Source organism: Heloderma suspectum, chromosome 3, assembly GCF_057233095.1.
Source record: "Heloderma suspectum isolate Gila_16-S chromosome 3, 16-S_ref, whole genome shotgun sequence".
In the NCBI taxonomy this organism is placed as follows: Eukaryota; Metazoa; Chordata; class Lepidosauria; order Squamata; family Helodermatidae; genus Heloderma; species Heloderma suspectum.
Genome location: NC_139460.1, coordinates 240,021,592 through 240,045,960, shown reverse-complemented (window position 1 = coordinate 240,045,960; position 24,369 = coordinate 240,021,592). Strand labels below are relative to the sequence as shown.

The following is a 24,369-nucleotide window of genomic DNA, read 5'->3' as shown; positions in this document are numbered from 1 at the left end:
TCTTGTATGTATTAAATCAGGACAGAGCCCACTTATACACTAGAGGGAGGCAAGCCAAAATATATAGCGAGAACTCCCTGTGGAACGCTTCTGGTTGGATAACAAGATGGGACTCTTAAACACTCTCATTACAAGCCATATTGCCGTTGAAATCAAGGAAACTTCTGGGGTCAGGTTTGGGCTAGGCAGTGTGGACCACCCGTTTCTTAATGGAAACCTGCTGCTATATTCTGTTTATTGAAGTTAACATCTCCCAACTCTTGGTTAAGGATGAGATTCTCGAGTCAATTTTGCACTGGCTTTTTCCAGTTGCTTCCAAGAGGGCCTCTGATTCAGAGTAAGCCCTGAAATTCGCCCCAGCCGGAGATTGAGCCAGCCTGGTTTTTAAAAATAAGGGTGCAATCCTATGTATGTTTAGACAGAGAAAAAGCCCTACAACTCCCAGCATGCCCCAGCCAGCCATGGGTGGTTGGGCCACGTTGGGGGTTGTAGGGCTTTTTCTCTGTCTTAACATGCATAGGATTGCTCCGTACATTGGGGGGGGGGGATCTTTCCGTTTGACTCTAGAGACGTATTCAGAAACACTTAGGTCCATGACCGCCCCGGGAAGAGAAACAGAGGCCTGCCTTGAAGGCATTTCAAACGTTCCCCAGAACAACTAAAGTTGCGATTCTAAGCGCGCTACGTGAAAGTAAAACCCATAGAAACCGACAGGACTTCTGGAACGAGGGAAATAGGAGAAGAGGGAGGCTTGTCGAGAGGTGCAAAGAGTATCAGGCCGCAATGAAGGCCGCGAAAAAAATTTGACCGGAGCCCATTGCATGCTGGGCGTTGTAGTTCTAACTTCGGTGCCGGCTGAGCGTGCTGGGCGGCGCATGCGTGTACCCCAGTCATTCAAACCAACCAATCCCCGGCCGCGGCGCTTGGTCGGTCGAGCCGGGGCTGTTGGGAGTCGGCTGGGTGGGCGGCGCGCGCGCGCAAGTGTGTGGAGTGCGAGGAGGAAGGCGGTTGGTGAGAGAGGCCTCGACTCGTTGAAACGCTGGAGGACAAGGTAATGGAAGCCTGGGCCCCGTCTTCTTGTTTTTTGGCTCTGGGAGGAAGAGTCGTGGCGCGCCGTGGAGGACTGCGGGTCTTCCCGGCGGGCTCAGGTCGCCGGCGGGCCTGAGGGAAGCGCGGTATGAAGGGAGGAGTGCGCCCCCCCCCGCTCTTCATCACTAGGGCTGAGGGTCCTTTCCTCTTTCTCCTTATACGGGTCCCTTCCAGGCCACGCTCATTATCCTCCCCCTGCCATCCTATTTCCCGTCTCTTGTCCGCTTCCTGTCGTCCTCTGTTTTCTCTGTCATTCATTTTTCTTTCCCATAACCCAGAGGAAAGGGCTCTGTAGCTCCCCCCCTCCCCCCGGTATGCTTCATTCTGGAGTGAGTCCCATTGGACATAGTATGGAGCTTCCTTCCAAGTAAGTACGCATTAAGATCGGGGTGCAAGACTTTCCCCTTGAAGGAATGCGAGTGAATGCTTCGCTGCAACTTAACAGCGCCCAGTAAATGTGCTTGGGAGGTACTGTGATGCAACCTATTAGTGAGAAAGATCCATCAAAAGTAATAAACGTGGGTAAGGAATGGGGGTGGGGTATCTCATGGGGGAGGGCTAAAGGTAAATTCCTCTCCTCCCACCCTTTTTCATTACTCAACAGAGTTGCTGTTGCTCCTAAGGCATTCGTCTCTTCATTCCCGGGAACAAGTGCTTAAAAGCATAGGGCAATGGTTTTGTGTTGTGAAGATTCAAGGTTGTGACGTTAAGCATAAGAACAGAGGGGCACTGCTGGATCGGACCAAAATTTCGTCTAATCCAGCATCCTGCTTCCCACAGTGGCTGACCAGATGCCTTTGAGAAGTTCAGAAGTGGGGCTTGAAGGCAGTACCCATCTCCCACTGTTGCTTCCTGGCAACTGGTATTCAGGATAATACATGTGTGTCTCTGCAACAAAATGTTGCAGGATATCCCTGGTGTGCATGTGTTACTTGAGCCTGTAACTATGGTGTGTGTGTGTGTGTGAGAAAAAAAGGGAAGTTAGCATCAGAAACAGGTGTCCCTGTTCTAACTTGTGTCTTACTTCATGTGCAGGTGGGTTTTTTTAGCATTTAGAGATAATCCTATACATGTCTGCACAACATTAAGTCCCATTCAGTTGAATTGGACCCAGATAAGTGTGTATAGGATTTTGGCTTTAAAAGTACAACTGGTCTGCATGTGAATAGTGGAGCCTGAGGCTTCTGCTTGCAACTGAGTACTTGTTTTGCCCTGGGAGGAGATCTGAAGGGGAAGATCTGAAGATCTTTAACCCAATAGGGGTGCAGTACTTCCGGACAACATTTCAAGATTCTTGTAAACTACACAGAGTTTGAACTGCAGTATTCCATGTGAAAAACATCACAGGATTGTGATAAACCACTCTTCTCCAGCCATAGCATCTTCCATCCTTCAGTTGCTTTGAAATGTGCATTTGCAGGATTATTTTAAAAACGCTTCAGACTACATAAGAACTGAGCTAGAAAGAGCAGGAATTTTGGGGATGGGATAGGATAGATGCATTGGTGCTCAAACCCCAACTATATTAAATCTTGGGTTTCTCTATTGATTTCTATGGGTGGCTTTTACTTCCATCCCTGGGGACAGCTAAGGGACCAATCCTATGCCCCCTCGACACTGTCTGAGGGGCATAGGATAGTTCCATTTCCTGACAGCGCTCCCCTGCCCCTTGTAACCAGTGCAGAGAGAACTATGCAGGATACCTCTCTGTGCTCAGAAAACAGAGTGCGGAGACAGGGAAAAGGAGGTGTTCCCAGGGGCAGGGCAGGGACTAGGTGGCTGCACTATGATCTATCCTATGGCCGCCCCAACCTCCTTCCCTCCCGCTTCAAGGTGAAATTACCCATCTAGCAGAAATGCAGGGTGGCTGGCGCACGGAGCTGAAGTTCGCCTCTGCTCTCTTCCGCCTTGCATTGGATACCATGCTGCCAGGTATCCACATAAGATTGTGCCCTAAAAATAGCTTCTCAATGTGAATCAGGAAATTACATATCCAGACAGTGAGATGGTTCTTTCTGTCCCAGGAGTTTCCACCCCGGGGGCACATTTGGCATCCTGAAAAAGTACCCTGGGCACCACCACAAATTGGATGCTGTAAGGGGTAGAGGCCCATTCAAAAAATGATAAGAGCATCCCCCTTATATGTGTTTGTGTGTGTGTACATGATTGTGTATCCTGTGTGGGTGTGCACTACTCACTCTTGTTTCTCTCTCTCTCTCTCTCTCTCTGGATCTTTTCTCTCGTATATCCTTTCCTTCCCTCCTTCTGTCTTTCTGGCACGGGTGTGTGTGTGTGTCTTTCTTCCTTCTCTCTCTGCCTCCTCTTTCTCGCCTTCCTTCCGTTAGTCTAAATGGGGAGGGAAAAAGCCCTCCCCGCCAAAAAAATGGCTGGAGGGGGGGCGAAGATCAGATTCACTAAGGGAGTGAACTTCTCTTGCCTCCAGCCATTTCTCAGCACAGACGATTCCTTCCCCTCCCCTTTTAAGATGGTGAAAGGATCAGTCCATTGGCTTGAATAGGAAGGGGACAAGCCAGCCTGCGGCTGGAGGGAGGGGCGAAGATCAGATCCACTAAGGATGCTGTTTCCTCAAGGGCCCTTGGTGAGAGGTGGACTTGCCTCCTGCACCTCCAGCTGTTTTTCATCAGGGAAGATTCCCCCCCCCCCATACAAGTGAATGGAGGAATAGCTTCATCCAGTAGCTTGGCGGGTGCCTCAGCCTGGGTCATGGGTGCCACATTGGAGACTGTTGCTCTACTCTTCTATGTCTGTATCTCTCTTCCTCTGTCCCCCTTTCCCAGCCATTACATTTCATTCCCTCTCCCCCCTGGTTTTCCATTTTCCCTTCTCAATAAACAGTCAGCATTCTCTAGCCACTGAGCACACTCAGTCCTCATTGGGATGGTCTTTTTTGTACTTCCACAAACATTGGGGTTGTCTGAATTTGCTGATACATCCTCTTCTGTGTGGTTGCTGCCATTTTATCTACATAAGCGATGGCACTCAGAGAACTGAACTGGAATTGGTCTAAGCAAGTAGGGCCCTGCAACAAAAAGTTGCACAAAATGTGGAGTTGTTCTGTTCAGGGACCCAGCCACTGCATGCCATTATCCCACCCCCGTCCTTTCCCCCCCTGCAGCAGTCTGTCAGCATTCTGTCTTCACTGGCCTGTCTTGGGGTATTTTATTTATTTATTACATTTATATCCCACCTTTTTCCTCCAAGGCGGCGTACATAATCCTCCTCCTCTCCATTTTATCCTCACAACAACAACCCTGTGAGGTAGGTTGGCTGAGAGATTGTGACTGGCCCAAAGTCACCCAGTGAGCTTCTTGGCCAAGTGGGGACTAGGACCCGGATCTCCCGACTCCCAGTCTAACACTCTCGCCACTATACAACATTGGCTCTATTTTTGTCCATATTGGTTGTGTGTGGGTGTCTAGTGGGCACAATTGTGCCCAATCCCAGCTACGTTCATTTTATTTCTCCATTGATGAATATGGGCAGCTCACATTTCTGTCCTGTTGACATTTTAAAATAGCTTTTCAGTGTGAACCAGGCTCTGACCTATCTAGACAATGAGACCTTTCTACAGGTTTTGTATATGTGCCATTTCATCCCATTTTATTGACCCTCCCATCTGGTTGACATTTTCTTCCTCACTCTCCATTCTGTGCTACTGAGTTAGGGTTTTTACCCCCAAAAGATGGTTTCCATATCTGCAAAACTTGGGGTTACCCTGGGTCTTCTGATACCTCTGTTTTTGATGTGGGTTGTTGAGCTGGTTTTGTTTGGCTCCAGCTCCATGACCGTGGGAAGACTCCAATTGGTATTAGTACATATATATCATGATTGCCTCTCAACAGGAGGTTCCATATAGGTATCAACCGATGATAGACCTTTGTATAATACCATGAACATGAAAATTTGATCAGGAAAAGCAGGCAGTGATTTAATCTTATGGTTCCTCTGTGTGGGAAGAGTCTACCACTTCTGGTGTGCGCTTTGGAAGTAACGAAAAAATAGTGTTTTCAATAATTGGCATTAGTATAAATATTATTTATTAGAATAAATGCGTGATATAATATAGAGTTCCTTGTAGCACCATTATTGTTTTCCCAATGTGATTGTGCTCTTGGGCCAACATTGGTATCTTGAGATCCAAAATAAAGATGTCCATAAGCATTCTAAAACAATACAATCTGGTAGTACTGTTTTCTTGTTCGGGTCCTGTTTTCAGTTTTTCCAGGGATTTTTTTAAATAAAATATTTTTTTTCTATACCTTCCAGATTTTTCTATACCTTCCAGCTATTTTTAGAACAGGGAGGGGAATGCTCATGTTTAGTCTGTAAAATTTATGTGTATACACAAGAGGTGCTATTATTTTATACTGGGTTTTATTGATGTAAACTAGTTTTTCTGATGTAAAAGTAGAGCATTCAGCAGTAATAGCTTTATTATACTTTGCTTTGCTAAACTGGTGTAAGTGGTTAATTATTTAGTTGCTGATTAGTTTAAAGGTAGTTAATGACCGTTCGGGGCTGTTTAGATGACACAACAGCCCACCAGGTTATTTAATCCATGGTGAGGCCGGGGTTTGTGCAGCTGCCATTTTGAATATGCAACTCCCACTCAGAGGTGCTTGTGTCATGCAAATCCGGTGAGCGTGGGTTATGCGAGAGTTAAAACCCTCGCATAACCCATGGTCTATTTTAGGGGGTTGCATATTTAATCTGATGCCTGCAGGCACTGCAGCTCATCATGAGTTAAATATGTCGAGCTGCAGCATGTCATCCAAACGTAGTCATTCTGAATTCTGAATTCAGTTGCATTCTGAAAACTGTGTTCTACAGGCTGCTTTTTCTTTTTTAAAGCTTTCCCTCATATTCTTGAAGTATCGAAAGTAGCATACTTGTTACTGCATAATAGATACCCCAAAGGTTTATAACAAGAATTCACAACCACTAAACATCATCAGAATATAAATACCATGATAGTTCTGTGTAATCCAAGTCCTTTACATCAGTTTTGTGTTGTGAAGATTTAAGCTATAAATATCAAGTGCTATAAATTGACAAGGTATTTAATAGGCATTGTAATGAAGCGCTTGATGTAATTTCTCTTCTAAACTTGCCTATCCAGAAATTTTAGGCAAAGATAATTTGAGACAATATTTTCAAATTCCTTAGCTAACTTTTGTACAACCCTTATTCAGATGACTGGCTCAAATGAATTTAAGTTGAACCAACCACCAGAAGATGGAATCTCATCTGTGAAATTCAGTCCTAACACATCTCAGTTTCTACTTGTGTCATCTTGGGACACTTCTGTTCGATTGTATGATGTTCCTGCCAACACCATGAGACTCAAGTATCAACATACAGGAGCTGTACTTGATTGTGCTTTTTATGTAAGTGCTTTACTTTGCTACGTAGTGGTTTTGATTCTTGGAAGTATCAAGGTGGGATGTAAGTTGTAATTGGTTTAATTGATAGATTACTCAGAGGTTTCGGCTGGATTCCAAAGCACCATGTACAGTGTTCTGCACATACACAAGGCTTTTCAGTGACTCTCTACTGGCAGTAGTCCTTTGCCAAGAAGCCCCTTCTGGAATGCCGGGGGAGGGGCAGGCTCTGAAGCAACAACCCTTGTGTGCTCAAAAATTCAGAGAAGCCCACTTACATATGGGCTTCTCAGGATCCTGGCCTTTGATTAATTGGTAGAGCTATGAGTTAAGGACATGCTTTTTGGTTTTGATATTACTGTGATTGTGGTGTTTTGCTGTAATAGGGAATGAAAAAGAAAATACTAAAGATGACCTTGCTTTCTAACAATTCAAGAAAAGTTATTTAAACAAAGCTTACTTTCATTATTAAAAAAAAGTTCCCTTATTGACATTTTTGGTAATAAGCCAATATAATAATTAAATGTAATCAGTTAAGAACAGGTGGGTAATCAGAATTTTTAAATTGATTGACAGCCCTGCCTAAAAATAACTTTGAGTGTAAACCTGTAAGGAAAAATGGGAAACCAGTCACATTGGCTTTTGATGGCTTTTTTTGTTTTTATAACTAACAAAGTAGCTTTTCATTCCTGTGTAATTATTGTGCCTCAGGATGTCATCAAGGTTAATTTTCTTTGTGAAAAATGCCTATCAGAATGGTGTTGTCAAATATGTTGAATTGAGAATTTATTTCCTAATCTTGATTTTTGTAATCTTGTGGGCTAGTGTTTGAAAATGTTGCTCTTGCCCCAGTAAAGTAGTTCAAGCCACTTGCACAGGGAATAATTCCCAGTATCTTCCCTAGATACTTAAGGTGCAATCCTATGCATATTTGGACAGGAAAAAGTCCTACAACTCCCAGCATTCCCCAACCGTCCTGTCTAAACATGCATAGGATTCTGCCCTTAACTCTGGGTGACCTTCTGCCCCAGTGCTATTCGTTCATCTGCCCTACTCCTTTGTTGGTATAAAGTAAATTCTGAATGTGGCTTACTATAGCTGGTAGAAGAGCAACCTCACTCCAAATTCTCATATGTATGAGCTTGAAAGGCTACTCATAAGTAGAATGTTGCTTTGTTAATCCCTAGGTGACATTAGAGGATACAACTTTTTTTTAAAGAAGTGCATCTTAAAATATTTGTTAGTTCTTGGATTGCAGATAAGTGAACAATTTTCTTCTTTTGAAGGACCCCACACATGCCTGGAGCGGAGGATTAGATCGACAGTTAAAAATGCATGATTTGAACACTGATCAAGGTAAACTAATCTAGAAGTGCAGTAGAGTCTGCTGAAGTAACACAAAACACACTATGCCTCAATATTAGACCGTTAGGGCTGCAGAACTTACCTGGGAGTAAAGTCATTGGGACTTCAGGGAAAACATGTATAGGAGTGTACTGTTTTTTTGTTTGTTTGTTTCTCTTAGTGTCCCAAAGAACTTCTTAAACTGCTCTTCAAGCTTCTTTGAAGTTTGTACCGCTCTTCAAAAGTAGTATGTTGGGCCTGAGAGCTGTTTAAGGGAAAATACTGTACATGGCCATTGTTCTTTTTCCCGTGAAAAGCTCTCTTGCAAAATCCTCAAATGGGGGTGATGGAGAAATTTGAAGGACAAAATTGAGTGTATTTATAATAATAAAAGAGGGTATCCATCTGTTTATCCATGCCATAGCATCAAGACCATGAAACCTAGAAATCTGAAACTTGGCATGCACACCTAGGGGCCCCTAGGTGTCTACACCTCAGGGTTATTTTGTTTTTAAAATGTATTAATTAATTTTAATTTGGATGCGTCCATATGGTTGAAGCCTGCAGTAACATTTTCAGTCACTAGGTAAAGACTTCCTTAACCAGCACTTAGCTTTACAGTCCATATAATTAGAAGCCAGGGGAGATTAGTAGGCCGAGGAACAGAGTTATAGGTCTGCCCCTTCCCCGCTGCTGTGGGACATCACCTCTTAGAGGAATGGAATGGACAGACCCATCCCTCAGGGGGGTATAAGAGTGCATCATGGCAGGGGTCGTGCCTAAGGTGGGATAGGTTCACTTAGATGCGCTTGACAGCTGTGTAAGTCTGCTTTAAGACTGTGCTTTAGCAAAATAAAGATTATTCCAGCCCATGCAAAATTGGGTCTGTTTGCTTGTAATAACGTATTATTCTGACTTGCTTAGAGGATCTTTTTCAGGGTTCATAGTGGTTGTGGTTAGTAAAGACAAATAGAGTTAGCCACTTGGATATTAGGAAGCAGACTAGCTGAATGTCAGAAAAGTTGCTTAGATGGTCTTAATGTTGTGACATTGTCAATGGATTTCAAATTTTCAAACACTGACTGGGTTCGGATGACATGATAACCCACAATGGGTTAAATAACCCACCATAACTTATTTAACCCATCGTTGGTTATCATGTTGTCTGTCGGGAGTTTTTAAATCCACAATGGCTTATTTGGACAAAATAAGCCACTTTGATAATCCATGGTCTGTGGTAAGGGTTATTTAACCCACTGTGGGTTATGCTGTCTGGTGCTCACTGTAGCTTATTCCAGTTGTCTACAGAGTCAGCTAGCAAGAGCAGCCAAAACCGCTGCAGCCACCCTGCTCCATCCTGCAGAGCCATTTTTCTGAGATCTAATAAGCAGCCCAGGGGCAACTGCAGCCAAACAAGCACAGCCTTCCTTGATACCATGCTACAGTTACAAAATGACAGTTTTCCCAGAGTGCAATGACAGCCTTGCACTATCCTGCTACAGTGAAGTTATGCAATGATAGGCTTCTCTGATTGCTACTTTGAAACTGCGCAACTTGGGAAATAGGGGAATAGTGAAAGTACTGCTTACTTTTCCATGAAGAAGTGCAGTTTTGCAATTATCTGCTACAGCTTCCCATGAAGCCATCCCACCTGTGCAATTTCACCCCATTCCAGCAAACTGTCAGGGAGTTATAGCTCCCACCCCTTTTCCTGTTGTGTGCACTTTTCCATGAGGAAGCAAAATGGATTGGGGGGGAATGTGTAATTGCATTTTAGCGCAAAAGCAGTATAGGGAACAGAAACCGTTCTGCCAGCAATGGGGTGTGTGTGAAATGTGAAACTTCACTGTAGTGCTAAAGCCCTATTGCGATTTTGACACAATAAAGGCTTCAGGCCAGTGCTGGGTGGATGGTGGGCTTTTGCGCAATTTTGCTATAGCGAACAGAAGCGTCTCTGCCAGCAGTGTCTGGGAGGGGGGTGAAATGCACAACTCTACTTTATTGTCATCAGTGTTGGATAATAAAGGCATCTGTGCTATCAATGGCTATGGGGGGAAATGCACAACTGAGGGTTTTGTCCTGACCCTGCAAACCCCAAGGGTTTATTTGTGTCATCCCCTTTTGGCTACACCTGGGATTTTCTGTCCTCTGGGGTAATTGCACAGTTTTGATGGTGCATCAGGTGCCTCCTGACTAGGGGAGGCTGTATATGAAGTTTGGTCCCAATCCTGCAAACTTTAGAGCCACCCCCTCCCCTTGTCAGGGTGATGCTGGAAGTGCTGAATTAAGCCCCTGTATTTCACCCCACATCTCCCCCCTCTTATTGGGATATCATAGAAGGTTAAAACAGGCTGCTGTAACGTTAATGGGTGAAACAGTGCCACTGCTCCGGGAGGAGGACTGCAGCGGGACGGGGTGGGGGAATGACTGAGATTATGCACAGTAGTTGAAGAAGTTACTCACAGTAGTTTATTAGCCTGGTCATGTGACAGGGCATTGTGGACTATTTCAAAAATAAGCTACTGTGAGGCCACAATGGCTTAAAGTGATGTCCCAATGCACCAAGTGGCTGCTTGAAGTCTTTTAAAGATATGGAGAATTGGGCTATTGCTATGGAGGAAGAAGCTATTAAAAATAACTTTTAGAAGATTAAAAAGTACTCATTTGTTTCTGTCCCAAAGTTGCAGAAAGAAGGTAAAGCATTATAGGATAAGTATTGAACCTCATTTTAAAAGCTTCTAAAACAGTTTAATACTATAGATATAATGAATGATGATGTGGAATAAAGGTTTTATTGACAATGTTTTGTTGAAAGTGCCTGATTACTTACAAGTGGCAAAGGTATGAACTAATGTGATCATGGCACATTTGCCGATTATTAGATCTTTCTAACATGCCATTCATGGCTAGGATTTTCAGAGGAGCCCAGCAGAGTTAGGTGCACAAATCTCTTTTGTTTGTTTGAAAAACTCTGCATGGGTACCCCCCCACCCCCCCATAAGCTTCTTTGAAATACTGAGTTGATATCTATTAGTCTACATTTAACACTTAGAACTGTATATCTATTGCGAAGATTAGAGGATCAAACATCCTTTGAAAAATGTCCCAGCATTCACATATCTTACCAGACTGGGTTACCACTGTATGAATATTGCTCTGTTCTTATTAAATTTGATTATCAATAAGTCTAGTATAGTTATGTGTATTAATAGTTTTTCTTTTTTTAAACAGAAAATCTTGTTGGCACCCATGATGCTCCTATCAGATGTGTTGAATATTGTCCAGAGGTGAATGTAATGGTAACAGGAAGTTGGGACCAAACAGTCAAGTTATGGGACCCCAGAACACCCTGTAATGCTGGGACATTTTCTCAGCCTGAAAAGGTTTGTACTTAAACTATTAAGGTTGCAATCCTACACCCACTTACCTAGGAGTATGCTGCACTGGACTCAGTGCAACTTACTTCTGAGTAGATATATATATAGGGTTGTACTGCTAAATTATTTTTCATGTGGTCGAGAAACATGTTTGAGCTGTTAAAGTATTAATATATTCCAGATTAATTAATTGCTTACAGTTAATATTCAGGAAAAAACACTGAGGGTAAAATTAAACTTAAAAAGTGAGTTTTTACATGTTTAACAAGTACTACTTGGCGTAAAAATACCAGAAAAATACAGTTAACTCTTTAGTTACCTTCAGTAAATAATTCAAGCTTTGCAACCCCAGAAAAACCGAAGGGTGTGGTTCAGACATAACAGCAAACCTTGGGTTGTTAAGAGCCTTGGGTTTATGAGTTCCTCCCTTCTTTTTGCACATGAGGGAAGGAGATTTAAAGCTTCCATCCCTGGCTTGTTCTAAACCAAGGTTGATTTGATTTAAATCAGATTGATTTAAACCATGATTTAAATCGCTTCTTGGAAGGATTCAATTTTAATGATTTAAATCACTAGTGAGAAAGATTCTATTTAATCATCATTTTTTAGTAGAAGTACATAATATAACCTTAATACACATTCAGAGAAGTAGGTTTCATTAGAAGCTAGGTACACACTAAGCAATTATTCTGAGGAGTTTTCAGATTAATTTTCATCAAAAAATGGAATGATAATTTGGTCATTTTAGTACTAAAGCAGAATGAACTTGTGAAGTCATTCAAGAGATGAACCAGCTCCAGCTGTTCAATTAATCATGGTATTTTTGTCATGATGTGCCATACTCAACACCACTAAATTGGTTTTTAAATTGTACTAAGATGCTTTATTCTTCTGGTTAGTTTTCTTCAACAAACAACATTGACAAAATATGCACATGGATTTTTGTGGAGGATACATACAGCAGAAGTTTCCTCAGGAGTCAGGACTGCATGAATATATTCTGTCACTTTTGGTTTTACTTTCTATTCCCCTCCCCTATCCATTGCATTTATATTCAGACTCTTCCTTTTTCAGATCTATTCCATATCCCCCAAATTCTTTATTCACTGAACTTCTCTATCTTTGCACTTAAAAAGGCAAAGCCGCACGAGTGAGAGAGCGAGTGAGTGAGCATGCAGTTCTGTACACCACCTGCAGTGCAGAATAGGACTGATCAGGTTATCTCCCATCTCAATAAACTGCTGTTAACATATTCATAGAATATAATTAAAAGTTGTATAATTAGTATTCATGATGATATCTTTGCCCTAGGCTTTTTTTACTAACTGTTTTAAGAAAAATTCAAAATCTGATTTAAATTTAAAAATCCGATGTTTTTTTTTAAATATTGATTTTTATCAAGCCTGTTCTAAACTGTAGTTTTCTGTTCTTTCCAAACTTAGAGAAACTGGTTTGCATAAGCCACAATTAACAAGTCAAGATCTCAAACCAAGATAAGACCATGTTTTTTTCTTAAGCCTGAGGCAGACCAATTCTCATAGGCAATTGATGTGTGAACAGCAGGGAGCTTCCTTAGCTAAAGCTGTATTATAGAAGCTCAGCTGCAGCATTGCCTACATTGTACGGTAGTGTCAAGTCACTGAACGAGTGAGCAAAAAAGGTAGAGTTACGCAGGGATGCCTTTGCTAGTGTATCTGTTTAGATATAGGTGAAGGTTTAGATCTGACTGGATGGTGAGCACACTTCCCATGAACAGCCAGGTATGCAGTCTAGGAGTGCTCCTAGACTCTGTGCTATGGAAGCACAAGTGGCACTGGTTGCCAGGAGCGTTTTTTACTAGCTTAGGCTGGTTGGGCAGCTGCAGCCCTACCTAGCCACAGTGATACATATCTTGGTCACATCCAGATTAGATTGTGGTAATGCACTCTGTTGGACTGCCCTTGTAGGCACTGGAATTGGTTAAGAATACAGCAGCTAGAATACTTGTGGGAGCTAGGTGTTCAGGTCATATTATACCTATTCTGTGTCTGTTAAATCGGCTGCCTATTCATTTGTGGGGCAATGCAAGGTCCTGGTTTTGGCCTTTAAAGCTCTAAATGGTTTGGAAACATGTCTGAACATCTGGGGGGAGATATATGGCCTCATCACTGCTGGTTTAACCCCCACCTCCAAAACTCTGAAGACACATTTATTCCAGTCTGTATTTGGTTGAATTTGGCTGAACTCGAAAAAATCGTAGGTGCTTCTAGTTTTTTAAAATTGTAATTGAGTTTTTATGTGTTTTAGAGTCTTGTGAACTGCCTTGTAAGGGCTTTGTGCTCTGAAAGGCAGGTTAACAATAAATAAACAGGAACCTTGACTGTCTCAACTTGATTACTTTTACCATCTTTTTTTGTTCAGAATCTGTGAATAAGATAAAAGTGGTTGGTTTTCAACCTGGAATACCTTTGGGTTACAAGCAAAAGTTATGGTGGGAAAAGTTGTAGCCAGCAATCAACCTTAAAGAGTAATTTGACCTGTGTTAATTTAATATAACACTTCAGTCTCATGATATGAATAGATACATGTTTTGACAGAAAAAGATGAGATGAGGCTTTAAGTACTTCAGCTCACTAGACAGCGATAGTATTAATAGTATTCATTAAGTTCTTATCTGTGAACTATTGCTAGTCTTTTCATTTTCATTATCGGATGAATGCAAGTGTAAAATTTATTTTATTCTAGGTTTTTGTCATTATTTTAAATACTTCCTAATTATAGTCGTGAGCTGTCAGTCTGTACCTCATCATGTCTGAATAGCCAGTACTATAGCCACTATACAATCTGAATCTATTGGCAAGAGCTTTGATCAGAATAAAATTGCATTGTTTTTACTTGTGATTTATAGTTGTATGTAACATGTAGAAAACTGTGATGAATTGCTCACAGAATGCCGTATAACAGACAGCCACACTGAATCAAGCTTTGTATTGGTACAGCAAGGTTCATTATGTCACTTTTTTTAATACTGTCTCTGATAAATGTGTACACCTAGCCTATTTCATGACATTGGTTTCATTTGATTTATGGCTATGGGGGTGTAGAAAGAATACTTTACAGGTGTGACATCAGTTTGTTTGTAAAGAAGATTTAAGATAGTTAACATCCCTGATGCAATATTTCCTGTATATATTTTTCCATAACGGTATTTTTGTGTTACTGCATTTTATACCGCAGTCAAGTACCTTTTGTATAATAATTTGGTTGTCATTGGAGTTTGGGCTGTTGTCATTCTGTTATAAACTTGAAATATGAGTGTATTATCTGGGGCCACACATTGCACAGTTGCACAATTTAATATGTGCTCAAGATGTATTGATCCCAGTAGAAATTAAGGGTGTGTAATTGGATATTAGACTGCATCCTAAACATATGGAATGATAAGATGTGTACTTTTTAAAAGGTTGTATAGTTTGAAAGAGCTAATAATTTTTAAAGAGTTAATTGTTACTTTGGAAGGGTTTTATCTGATAAGGATTAAACTTTTAGTTAAACAGTTAAGTTTTATTTTAGTTTAAATTAAAATAGATTGCAGTTTTGCAATGTTTTGCTAGTTTATAACAATGCTTTGAAGTTTTTTATCAATTAGCTTACAGACTGAGACAGCATGAACAGCATAATGTTTAGTGTAACATAGCTTTGGGTTTTCCAGTTGTAAATTTTTTTCTCTCTGTGTATATTTGAAAGCTAGGCAGAAGACCTTTTTTCCTGATTGACCTTTTGGGATGTAGAACAGTTAACACTATTTTTGTTTCAAAATTATTCATATGGTCCTGGTGCAGATATAATTATATTCGAGCAACCTCTGGGCAGCCTGCAGGCTATGTGATCTGGCCCTATCCCTCCTTCCTTCTCACAGATGAATCTCCCCCCGCCCCCTTCTTTTCATTTCCAAAGCCTAACCATGATGGTGCAGCATTGTGTGCAAACCATTGGCAGCTCAATAACTATGGTACTGAAGATCTGGGGAAGCTGGGGTTGGGCGAGCTGGCAGCTATATTATTTGTTATAGGGTGGAATTGGTCTTTTAGGTTTTTGAGCAGGATGGAAGAGCAGTGGTTTTCTTTGGAAGATTGAGAAATGTAACTAGAGGCATATAGAATAATTGGAGGAGGGAGGACAAGCAACAGAAACAGCTGCTTCTGTATGTTTTAAAGGTCTTAGCTACAGGAAGATTTTGTATGTAGGATTTTGGCATTCTGACATGGGGCGATCTTGGTAGGCCATGTATTACCAATTTTAGTGTTTCATGGACAGTTAAGTTTGACAGTCTTTCACTTTTAAAAAATTATTACTACATACTTTTCTTAAGAAAGATCCGAGACGTTCTACAACAAAATTAAAACATACAAATTTAAAACAGCTAAATACAATTATCCTTTAACCTGATTGGTTAACCTGATACCAGCATCAGTGACAACCATAAACAATTCAGCTGATGGATTAAAGAGTCAATCATATCTCATCATATGCCTCTAAATAGAGGAAAGTCTTAACCTGCCCCCAAAAGATGAATGTATTGACTGCAGGCAGGCCTTGCTGGGGATAGCATTCCACAACGCATTTCGTACTTCCACAAAAAACTCCTATCATTGCACATGTTAATGGAATGGGTCATTTTTTAACATTACCTCTATGTTGTCCAAATACAAATCCTAGTACTGGAGCTGAAAAGTGTAATATCACTCTAATTTTTTCAAAGGTGTATACATTGTCTGTGTCTGGTGACAGACTGATAGTGGGAACAGCTGGTCGGAGAGTTCTGGTGTGGGACTTAAGAAACATGGGCTATGTTCAACAGAGAAGAGAATCAAGTCTTAAATATCAGACCCGTTGCATCAGAGCATTTCCTAACAAACAGGTATTTAAATTGTGCTGCATTATTTCATATTTAAGCCATCGGAAAGAAAAATGGTTTTCCCTCGCATCAACAGCTGAAATTTGTTTGACTTGCTTTATTTTGAGTTTTGCTAATTTTATTGTTGTCTTTAAAAGAAATGATGTATTTGCTTTTCTTTTCTTATAAGGTTTTGAAGCTGTTAATGCGGTTGAAAGCTATAACAACTTTAACACTGTGTTTGATTCCAAAATTATCAGAGAGAACTGAATTATGCAGGAACACTAGACTAGCATAAATGCCAGGCTCTAGGAAAATTAGCATTCTGGGAATACTGTTACAGGGCTTAGATAAAAACTATTTGCTTTAGGAGTCATTTCTGGGCTGGGCGTGACTAGGGATGTACGGACTGTGTAAAATCCGCTCTGCGTTTTGCGGATTGTCAGGTGCCTTTCGTTCCATCATCTGCCCACAGACGGATGCAAATATTTTTTTTTTCATCATGCGGAAAGATGCGGAAATATTTACATAAGTATTTACGTAAATGTTTACATAATTTACCTCAGTATGTAGCATTTAGTGTATTGTCTCCTATTCCATTCTACATTTCCTCGGCAGAAACTTACGTATTTTTCTACGGATTTATATGCGTAAATTTCAGGAAAGTAAAAAAATCACCCGAAAGTCCATGGACTCTGCAGGGCCTGAAGGGGTTGTTCTGCAGTGGATTCCGCAGGTCGGATTCTTAGAAATCCGAGCTCATTTTAATCTGTCTCAGATTTCTCCAGCATCCCTAGGCGTAACTCTTTCCTGAACTTATCAAAGCTACCAGAAGTATTAACATGTGAACAAGAATCTTGGTTTCTCTCATAATTTCCTTTTCTAGGGTTCAATACAGTGTCTCACTATTATTTCCTGCTGCTCTTGAAGTGGAAAAAGTTTAAAGGAAAAACCTAACAGATTTTTCTTTATGACATATAGTAAGAAACAGGCAAGAAGATCTAGAGTTGTCTTATGCAGAGGAGACATTAAGCGAATGTGGGCTTCACTGGATGTTATTTATAAGCAAAAGTGTTCCCTGGTGAGGAGTTTCGGGGGGGGGGTGGTCACACTTTTTAAAAGGCACTGGTGTGTACTCTCTGTTTTCATAGATGAGATAGAATGTCAGAATTGGAATAAAACTTTCTTTTTACAGGAGACATTGCTAAGGAAAGAATCTTTAATTCCCTTTGGAATCTTCTCTCTCACACATTTAATTTTCATGAACCCCCAGGACTCGGAGTGCACCTGTGTGTCTCAGCACTTAAATGTGAGATGTAGAATTGTTGTGCATGGCTTAGAGCAGTTGCATAATAGAAAAACAAAAGATCAGTTATAGCAGTAAGTGAAATTTCTCTGTGTCCCATAGGGTTATGTGTTAAGTTCTATAGAAGGTCGTGTTGCAGTTGAGTATTTGGATCCAAGTTTGGAGGTACAGAAGAAAAAATATGCTTTCAAATGTCACAGATTGAAGGAGAATAACATTGAGCAGATTTATCCAGTCAACGCCATCTCTTTTCACAATGTCCATAACACATTTGCTACAGGTAACATGAGAATTTAATTACTTTCTCTTGTTGTTGCTGGTTATTGTCGATCAAATATAATCTTTCTATTATAATGGCTCCAGTTTCATGTGAAATACTTCAGTTGTTTTGTTATTCCTTCAACAAATTCCTGAGATATCCTTTAACTCCCAAATTTATACTTGCATATGAACTGAAAAATATAGTTTCCACTTCATAATCTGGTAAGATTTCTATCTTACACTATGTGCTCCTTCTATGCAGAATGTATCTGAAGTGCCCTTGAACTATCTATATAGGCAGTAAACTGTACAGAAATCAGTAATGTTAGTTCCTAATAGTGTGCTTCTTCACAAATCAATTTATAGGTGGTTCTGACGGCTTTGTCAATATTTGGGATCCATTCAATAAAAAGAGACTCTGCCAGTTCCACCGCTATCCTACCAGCATAGCATCACTAGCTTTCAGTAATGATGGAACCACCCTTGCAATAGCATCATCATATATGTATGAAATGGATGACATTGAACATCCTGAAGATGGTATCTATATTCGCCAAGTGACAGATGCCGAAACAAAACCCAAGTGAGTATGTTTCACCTGTATTTGAGCTTTTTCTAGCGTTTATTCCAGGTTTTATTAATTTTCCTAAATTCATGAATAGCATTATTGATTCCTGTTAGATAGTACAGCTTGACAGTAGGACTGGAGTTGATTTTATCTTGTTCTCCCCAAGCTTTCAATATCCGTAGGTTGATAGACGGCTGGTGGATAAAATTGTCTACTTGTTTTGTAGGAGAAGAATGTCAAACTCTCATTCTTTGTGGATAGACAGTATTATATGAAGCTGTGGAATTATTATTAGCACATTGCTTTAAAATTAAGTTGATAAGGCTAGTCTAATTATATTGGATCTTTAAGATTTTGAACTATTAGCAATCTTTTTTTGCTCCTAGATCTAGGCTCTCATCTACAATACGCGAAGGCTGAGATGGTTATGGTAATTGTGTAGGATTGCAAGAAAATAACTTTAAAGTGGAATGTGTAACTCTTTCATGTCCAATATTTGCCACTTTTGCTAGCAAAGAAGAGATTAGATTTTGTAGCTTTGTTGTAATTCATCTGGCCTGAAACTAAATATATCAAGTTATTTACCTTAGCCACTGTGCACATTCAGTTTTTGCTCCATTCAATTTTGCCACTTGAGTATATTATAGTAGCAAGAAAACTCATATGCTCACAGTTTTTGGAAGCTCTGTGGGTATTTTTGTTCCCACTATAACCACAGCTTTATGGTTGCCAATAGCATATATGGCTTCAGGAAGAAAAGAAGGAGCAGAAATGAGAGTATAGATGCCTATACAGAAGGAGAATCAGTAACGTAGCCTTTATGCTATAGTATATATATAATCTGGTAAAACAATAACCTCGCCTAACATCAAAACTGAAAATTCTCTCATATTGTATGGGGGGGGGGGAGACATGCACACCATCCCCAATTCAGAGCTCTTGTTTGAGCTGGCATCCTTCTTCGCTACATCTTTTGTGTGCGTGGAGCATTTCTGTTCACTGAACCATGTAGGGGCGGGGCTTTTCTGGTGGGAAAGCTTTGTGTGGACAGAACTACCTCTCTGCAAGAAATTGCAAAATTAAGGTGACTGTGTGCATTCTCACACTTGGCATCTTGTTGCTTATTAAGGATATCATAAAATATCCCAAAAGTAGATCTGTGAAATTGAACGGAATCATTGAGTCCTGGAATAAACTTCATGGAAGTCAGTGATGAATGGTAGGCTCCAAGCCCATCTTGTCAGAACAGTTATTTTCAGTAACATAATGCATGCCAAGTAAGTTTGCTGGTGCAGACATTCATGATCTGTGAGTTCAGAAATTACTTATCTTTATTTTCCAAAAAGCCTTTGCTCAAGGCAGCTTACAGTAAAGTGTAAAAACAAAATCAATACAGTAAAATTTAGCTAAAAATAATTCACATACAGAAGAGCAGTATGTTGAGGGGGTTGCTTTCTTTGATGGGACTTCCACAAGATAGGTACTATGATAGAGAAGACCCTATGTCACCCTTCACCTAAACCATTGGGATGCTTAGTGTTATCTCCCATGAAAATCCAAACAAATGGTGGCCTTCCAAAGGTTATATATGCTCTGGAGCACAACTAGAGTCCTGCCGGCTAGTGGAGGGGGACGAGGGGTAGAATGGGAAACAAGATGCTGTGTCCCACTGCCTTGGCACATCCAGGTTATTGGCTGTACCTGTGCTGTTGAGGGTTTCTTTTTCTTTTTACTCTCTTTAAATACAGTTTTCAAAGGATGCACAGTAAAAGTCCAGAAGTGTCCACAGAGTGTTTTATCATAGTAAAGGAAATGAAATGATGCAAAATGTGATATGAACAAAAGATGTAAATCTAAAAATTAAATTGAACTGAATTGAGCAATGTAAAATTAATACAAAACACCTGAACTTATTCATTATCCAAATTATACTGCTATTTACAGAAATTAATAAAAGGTGTCCCAAGTTAATTCAACATTTACTCCTTTTGTTTGTTTGTTTATCTGCACAAATTTAATTAGTTTGGACATGTCAGCATTTTCCCATACTTTATATCTTCTCTGATAGGAAGCATCATAAATATGTTATGTAGCAGCTGCTGAGATCTTGGCACCAGTGAAGAGGTTGTGAATTAAATTAAAATGACTTTTGTTTATAGAACTATCCATATATTTCCAAATTATATATATTGAGTTAAATTAAATTATGCTCCCCACCCCGTCGATGGAAGGGCTCCTTTTGTTCATGGAGGGAACTAGGATCCAGCATAGGCTCCCCACTGGAGAAACAGGGCAAGAGGTGATGTTTCCTAATTCTTCTTCCTGCTTTTATTTCAAGTGGTCCCCCAGCCCTCTAGAATAGCTTTTCGGGGGGCACAGGTAGAAGGTGGAATCAGCCAAAATTGTCTTCTGGAACCCTGCTGAGCTTACTTATCAACTTGAAGTGCAATCCTAAGCATGTTTATTCACAAGCCCCACTGAACTTAATGTGATTTACTCTCCAGTAAAGGAGCATAGAATTCCAACCTTAATTATATAACAGTGCAAGCTATTGATTTTAGTGGGACTTACTCCCTGATAAGCATGTATAGATTGCAGTCCCAGCCACCTTTTTCCCAAGAATATCCACCACACTGAAATCAACTGAAGAAGTCCCAACAATACAACATTTTATCAAGATTTTCCATAAGGTTAACATGAATAAATACCATGAAACCTTTTGTGTAGATTTGTTGCCATTCTTCTTGTAGGACATGTTCATCAAATGTTTTATTTAAAATATCAAGACAAACCATATAAGCTGTCATCGTATTCCAAATTCTTAAGAGCCAGCATCATATTTTTAGACGCCAGCCCTAATGAGGGCTTGAATTCATCTTTCAGATTTTTAGTCAGTCTTTTCTAGCCCTGGTTTTGTCTTTCTTTCTGCTGTAGTCTGTTACACTGACATGAGTACAACTTGCAAATACTAAATTTAAAAAATATATATTTGGATCCATTTCCCACATTACAGTTTTTGTTAATAGAAGTGCTCCTGAAAATTACTTGCATTAATAAGGGAATTGTAACATGGGAAACAGCCTTTAGTAGATTGAAGACCTGGCCACATGACTTTGACTTCAGCTGTTTCTATCCTTGTGTTATGTTTGCTAATTATAGGGATGCTTCATTCTGCTTTCTGAGGAGGTTAATCTACAATTAAACAATATTTCCTCTTGGCTGTCCATTATTTTCTGAAACAGATGGTTCATCATTTCCTGGGCTGTTAAATACAGCAAGGTTAAGGTTAGACTCTTGGGAATTAGTTAGTTTTGAATCATATTACAGGATGTAGAAGCAAAACTAATAAGAATAATACTTAATATCATTTTGTGGCTGCAAACAATTATTTATTAGCAAACAATTGATCCCAGAAGGGCAAATTGTTTGAATCGGTAATGAGCTGAGACAAGGCAGAGCATATCTGTGTATTCGCAAAATAATTGTAACGTAATTGCAATGCATTTAGACAGGCATCTATTTGGACTTGTTTCTGCCTATAAATGAATTTCTGAAACATTAATATGCTTTTTTGACATGTTGCTTATGCCAGTCTTCAACCAGATGCTGAAAAATTCTTGTAGTGATCCATGGAAGTAAACGTGTACCATATTCTAAGTGATAGTGTCTCCTAAATTAAAGCTTCTCTATTACCATTTGCAAACGTTAAATTGGTAAAATGATGCTGTTTCAACTCTTCAGGAGTTTAGAAATGCAAGGAAATAGTGAATGTCTTTCTGATTTACAAAATTCTTTTCCAGCTTGGATATTTTGTTGAAAGTTCTTTCAGGTTGTTGTGAAAATACAAACTATTTTCTGAAACACACTTCTTTATTGCAGGTCTACTTAACTTCTGACCAAAAATGTTCAGTGATTTCTCTCTCTCAAAAGACTCCTGCTTCTGACAAGATAGCATAAAAGTAAATCCCTGGATTAAATGAAGATCTATTTCAATAATGGTTTCACTGAAACTAGTGTTTGTATAATCATTCAGTATACTCTTTATCATTCTTTTCTTTTTTGCATATCCAGGAATCAGTGTTGTCTTCAGCTGTAACAGTAAATGTTTCTTTAAACCAGTTAATTTCTTTGAAATCTTACATTTTGTAGTTGAATTTTTGTATATACTGAATAGTAGTTTAACTGTTTGAATAAATAATATTTTCAAAAACCCAATATTACTTCAGCAAGTGTTTTATAAATTTTCAACCTTGATTTAAGTGGAAGAAACATTTGCATTTTAATTTATATTGCAGGGGCAGGCAACCTGGTGCCTTCCAGATGTTTTTGACTAGAGTGTTGGACAGGGACAATAGTAGGCAAACCGAGTTTTGGCCTAGGCACCTAACTGAGAGCCAGAGAAGTGTGCATTGCATATCTATGACACTTGCATATCTTGTCACTTGCAACCTAGGTTCTATCTTCATCATGTTTAAGGAAGAAGCTGCTGAAAGTTTGCAGGATTGGAGAGTAGTGAGTGTAAAGCTGAAGTGTTATGGTACATCTTGAAAACTGATGTCTGTTTTGAGAAGTGATTTTTGAGAAAGAAACTTGGGTTTTAGATATGCACCCCAATTCAGAAAGAGTTGACACAATGCTCAAGTCCCCATTAAATTGACTGGATGCATTTTTAAAAATGTGGATGGGGTTATGCAATCTCATTTGAAGCCATTAGTTACTCTGCACAATTACAGCTGTATCAGGATCCTTCCCTCAGGGTGGTGGTGGATGTCTCAGTTGGTGGGGGGCAGGGGGAATGTCCTGGTGGGGAAGCCCTGAGATCTTCGCCTGCCTCTCCTCTCCTGGAATCTTTTCTGCAGGTCAGTACTTAATGCCTAACAGCAGATTTCTATGTGTGTGATTCCAGATTCATTGAAGCGCTCAAGGGGAAACTTTTTCCTTAAGTTGCACTAAAGAATAATATTTCTCCATGTTCACTCTAATTGGGTACTACACTTTACGAATGCTTGGCTCTTGATTGCTGTTAAAAATCTGCGCAGCCATTTATTTACAGCTTTTGTGAACATTGTTTTGACATTCAAAATGTCAGGAGCTTTTCTCACATATGGAACTTAACCAGATACGAATAATTATGACTATAAACAGTTGTACTCTGAATTTCCTGAAGTAGTAAGATACCCCCTATATACCCTTTGCTTCACAAAAATGTGTCAAGTTTCTCAGAACATAGCAATACTTTAAAGTTGGACATCTAGGGGATGTGCATCAGTTGTCGAGTTTAGACAAGCAGTCTTCATCTTGGGCTGTCAGATGACTCAATTGTCAGTGGTAAGCAAATTTGTGTACAACACCTATTTCAAAACAGATTATGTTTTGGCAATAATATCTTGCCTCCTTAATTCTGTCATTCTCTGCCACTGACTTGCCTCATACTTGATAGTGGCAGTCGGCTGGAGATATCGTGTAGGGGAAATGGTACAAGATTCTCTCTTTTGGGCATTAGTTACAGGGATGTGTACATTCTACACTCCCTGTTTTAAAACTGTGTGTGCATTGATATGGCCTGAAACCTAACAAAATGGGTTTGAATCACAATTCTGCATGAATAAAATTCAAAGTTTCCTAGCTGTGTACATGTTTGCAAATTAAACACATTTACATAGTTGCTTCCTTTGTATAATCTATGCTGCTTTTCCTAGCCATGAAATGGGCCTTGAAGCCTTATCCATTCAAGCTTGCTCCACCTCTCCTCAGACTTTAAGATTTCACTAGACATTGTTCACACAAATACAAACTTATGACGGCTAGAACTCACTGAGACCCTTGGGATGCTTAATTTGGTGCCCTGCGCCAAATGCCCTGTTTTTGCATTGTCATTGAAGAATACAGACAAATCTATAGTTTAAAGTGTATGAACCCCTGAAGTGTTAACCTATTACTTTGCTGCCTTTTTGACTTCCTTGAACTTGGTATTGTAAATAGTCTCAAAACATGGGGTTGCTTTTATTATGCAAACCATCAGATAAGGCTGCTATAGTTTATCTTAGGGAATGCATTCACAGTGAATGAGTGAGTCTGGTTTTGTTCACCCTCCCCGCCTCTCCATAGGAATTAGGCCCTTTGCCAGGTTCCAGAAATTTCCCTTT

The 24,369-nt window shown here is 40.0% G+C and overlaps 1 protein-coding gene across 2 annotated transcripts; it reads left to right on the top strand.

The window, feature by feature from the left end:
- The first annotated feature begins 987 nt into the window (after nt 1-987).
- On the top strand, nt 988-23,888 carry BUB3 (BUB3 mitotic checkpoint protein). 2 transcript variants are annotated; one of them, XM_084845971.1, is made up of 8 exons: nt 988-1,051; nt 6,303-6,497; nt 7,778-7,847; nt 11,067-11,218; nt 15,954-16,112; nt 17,497-17,674; nt 18,022-18,238; nt 22,103-23,888. In XM_084845971.1, exons 2-8 carry the CDS (start codon nt 6,303-6,305, stop codon nt 22,110-22,112), a joined length of 981 nt encoding a protein of 326 aa, XP_084702097.1. In that variant the 5' UTR covers nt 988-1,051; the 3' UTR covers nt 22,113-23,888. The 2 variants fall into 2 exon arrangements, with proteins under 2 accessions (XP_084702097.1, XP_084702098.1); XM_084845972.1 differs by lacking the exon at nt 22,103-23,888 and having other exon boundaries at nt 18,022-18,242.
- Nucleotides 23,889-24,369: the final 481 nt, after the last annotated feature.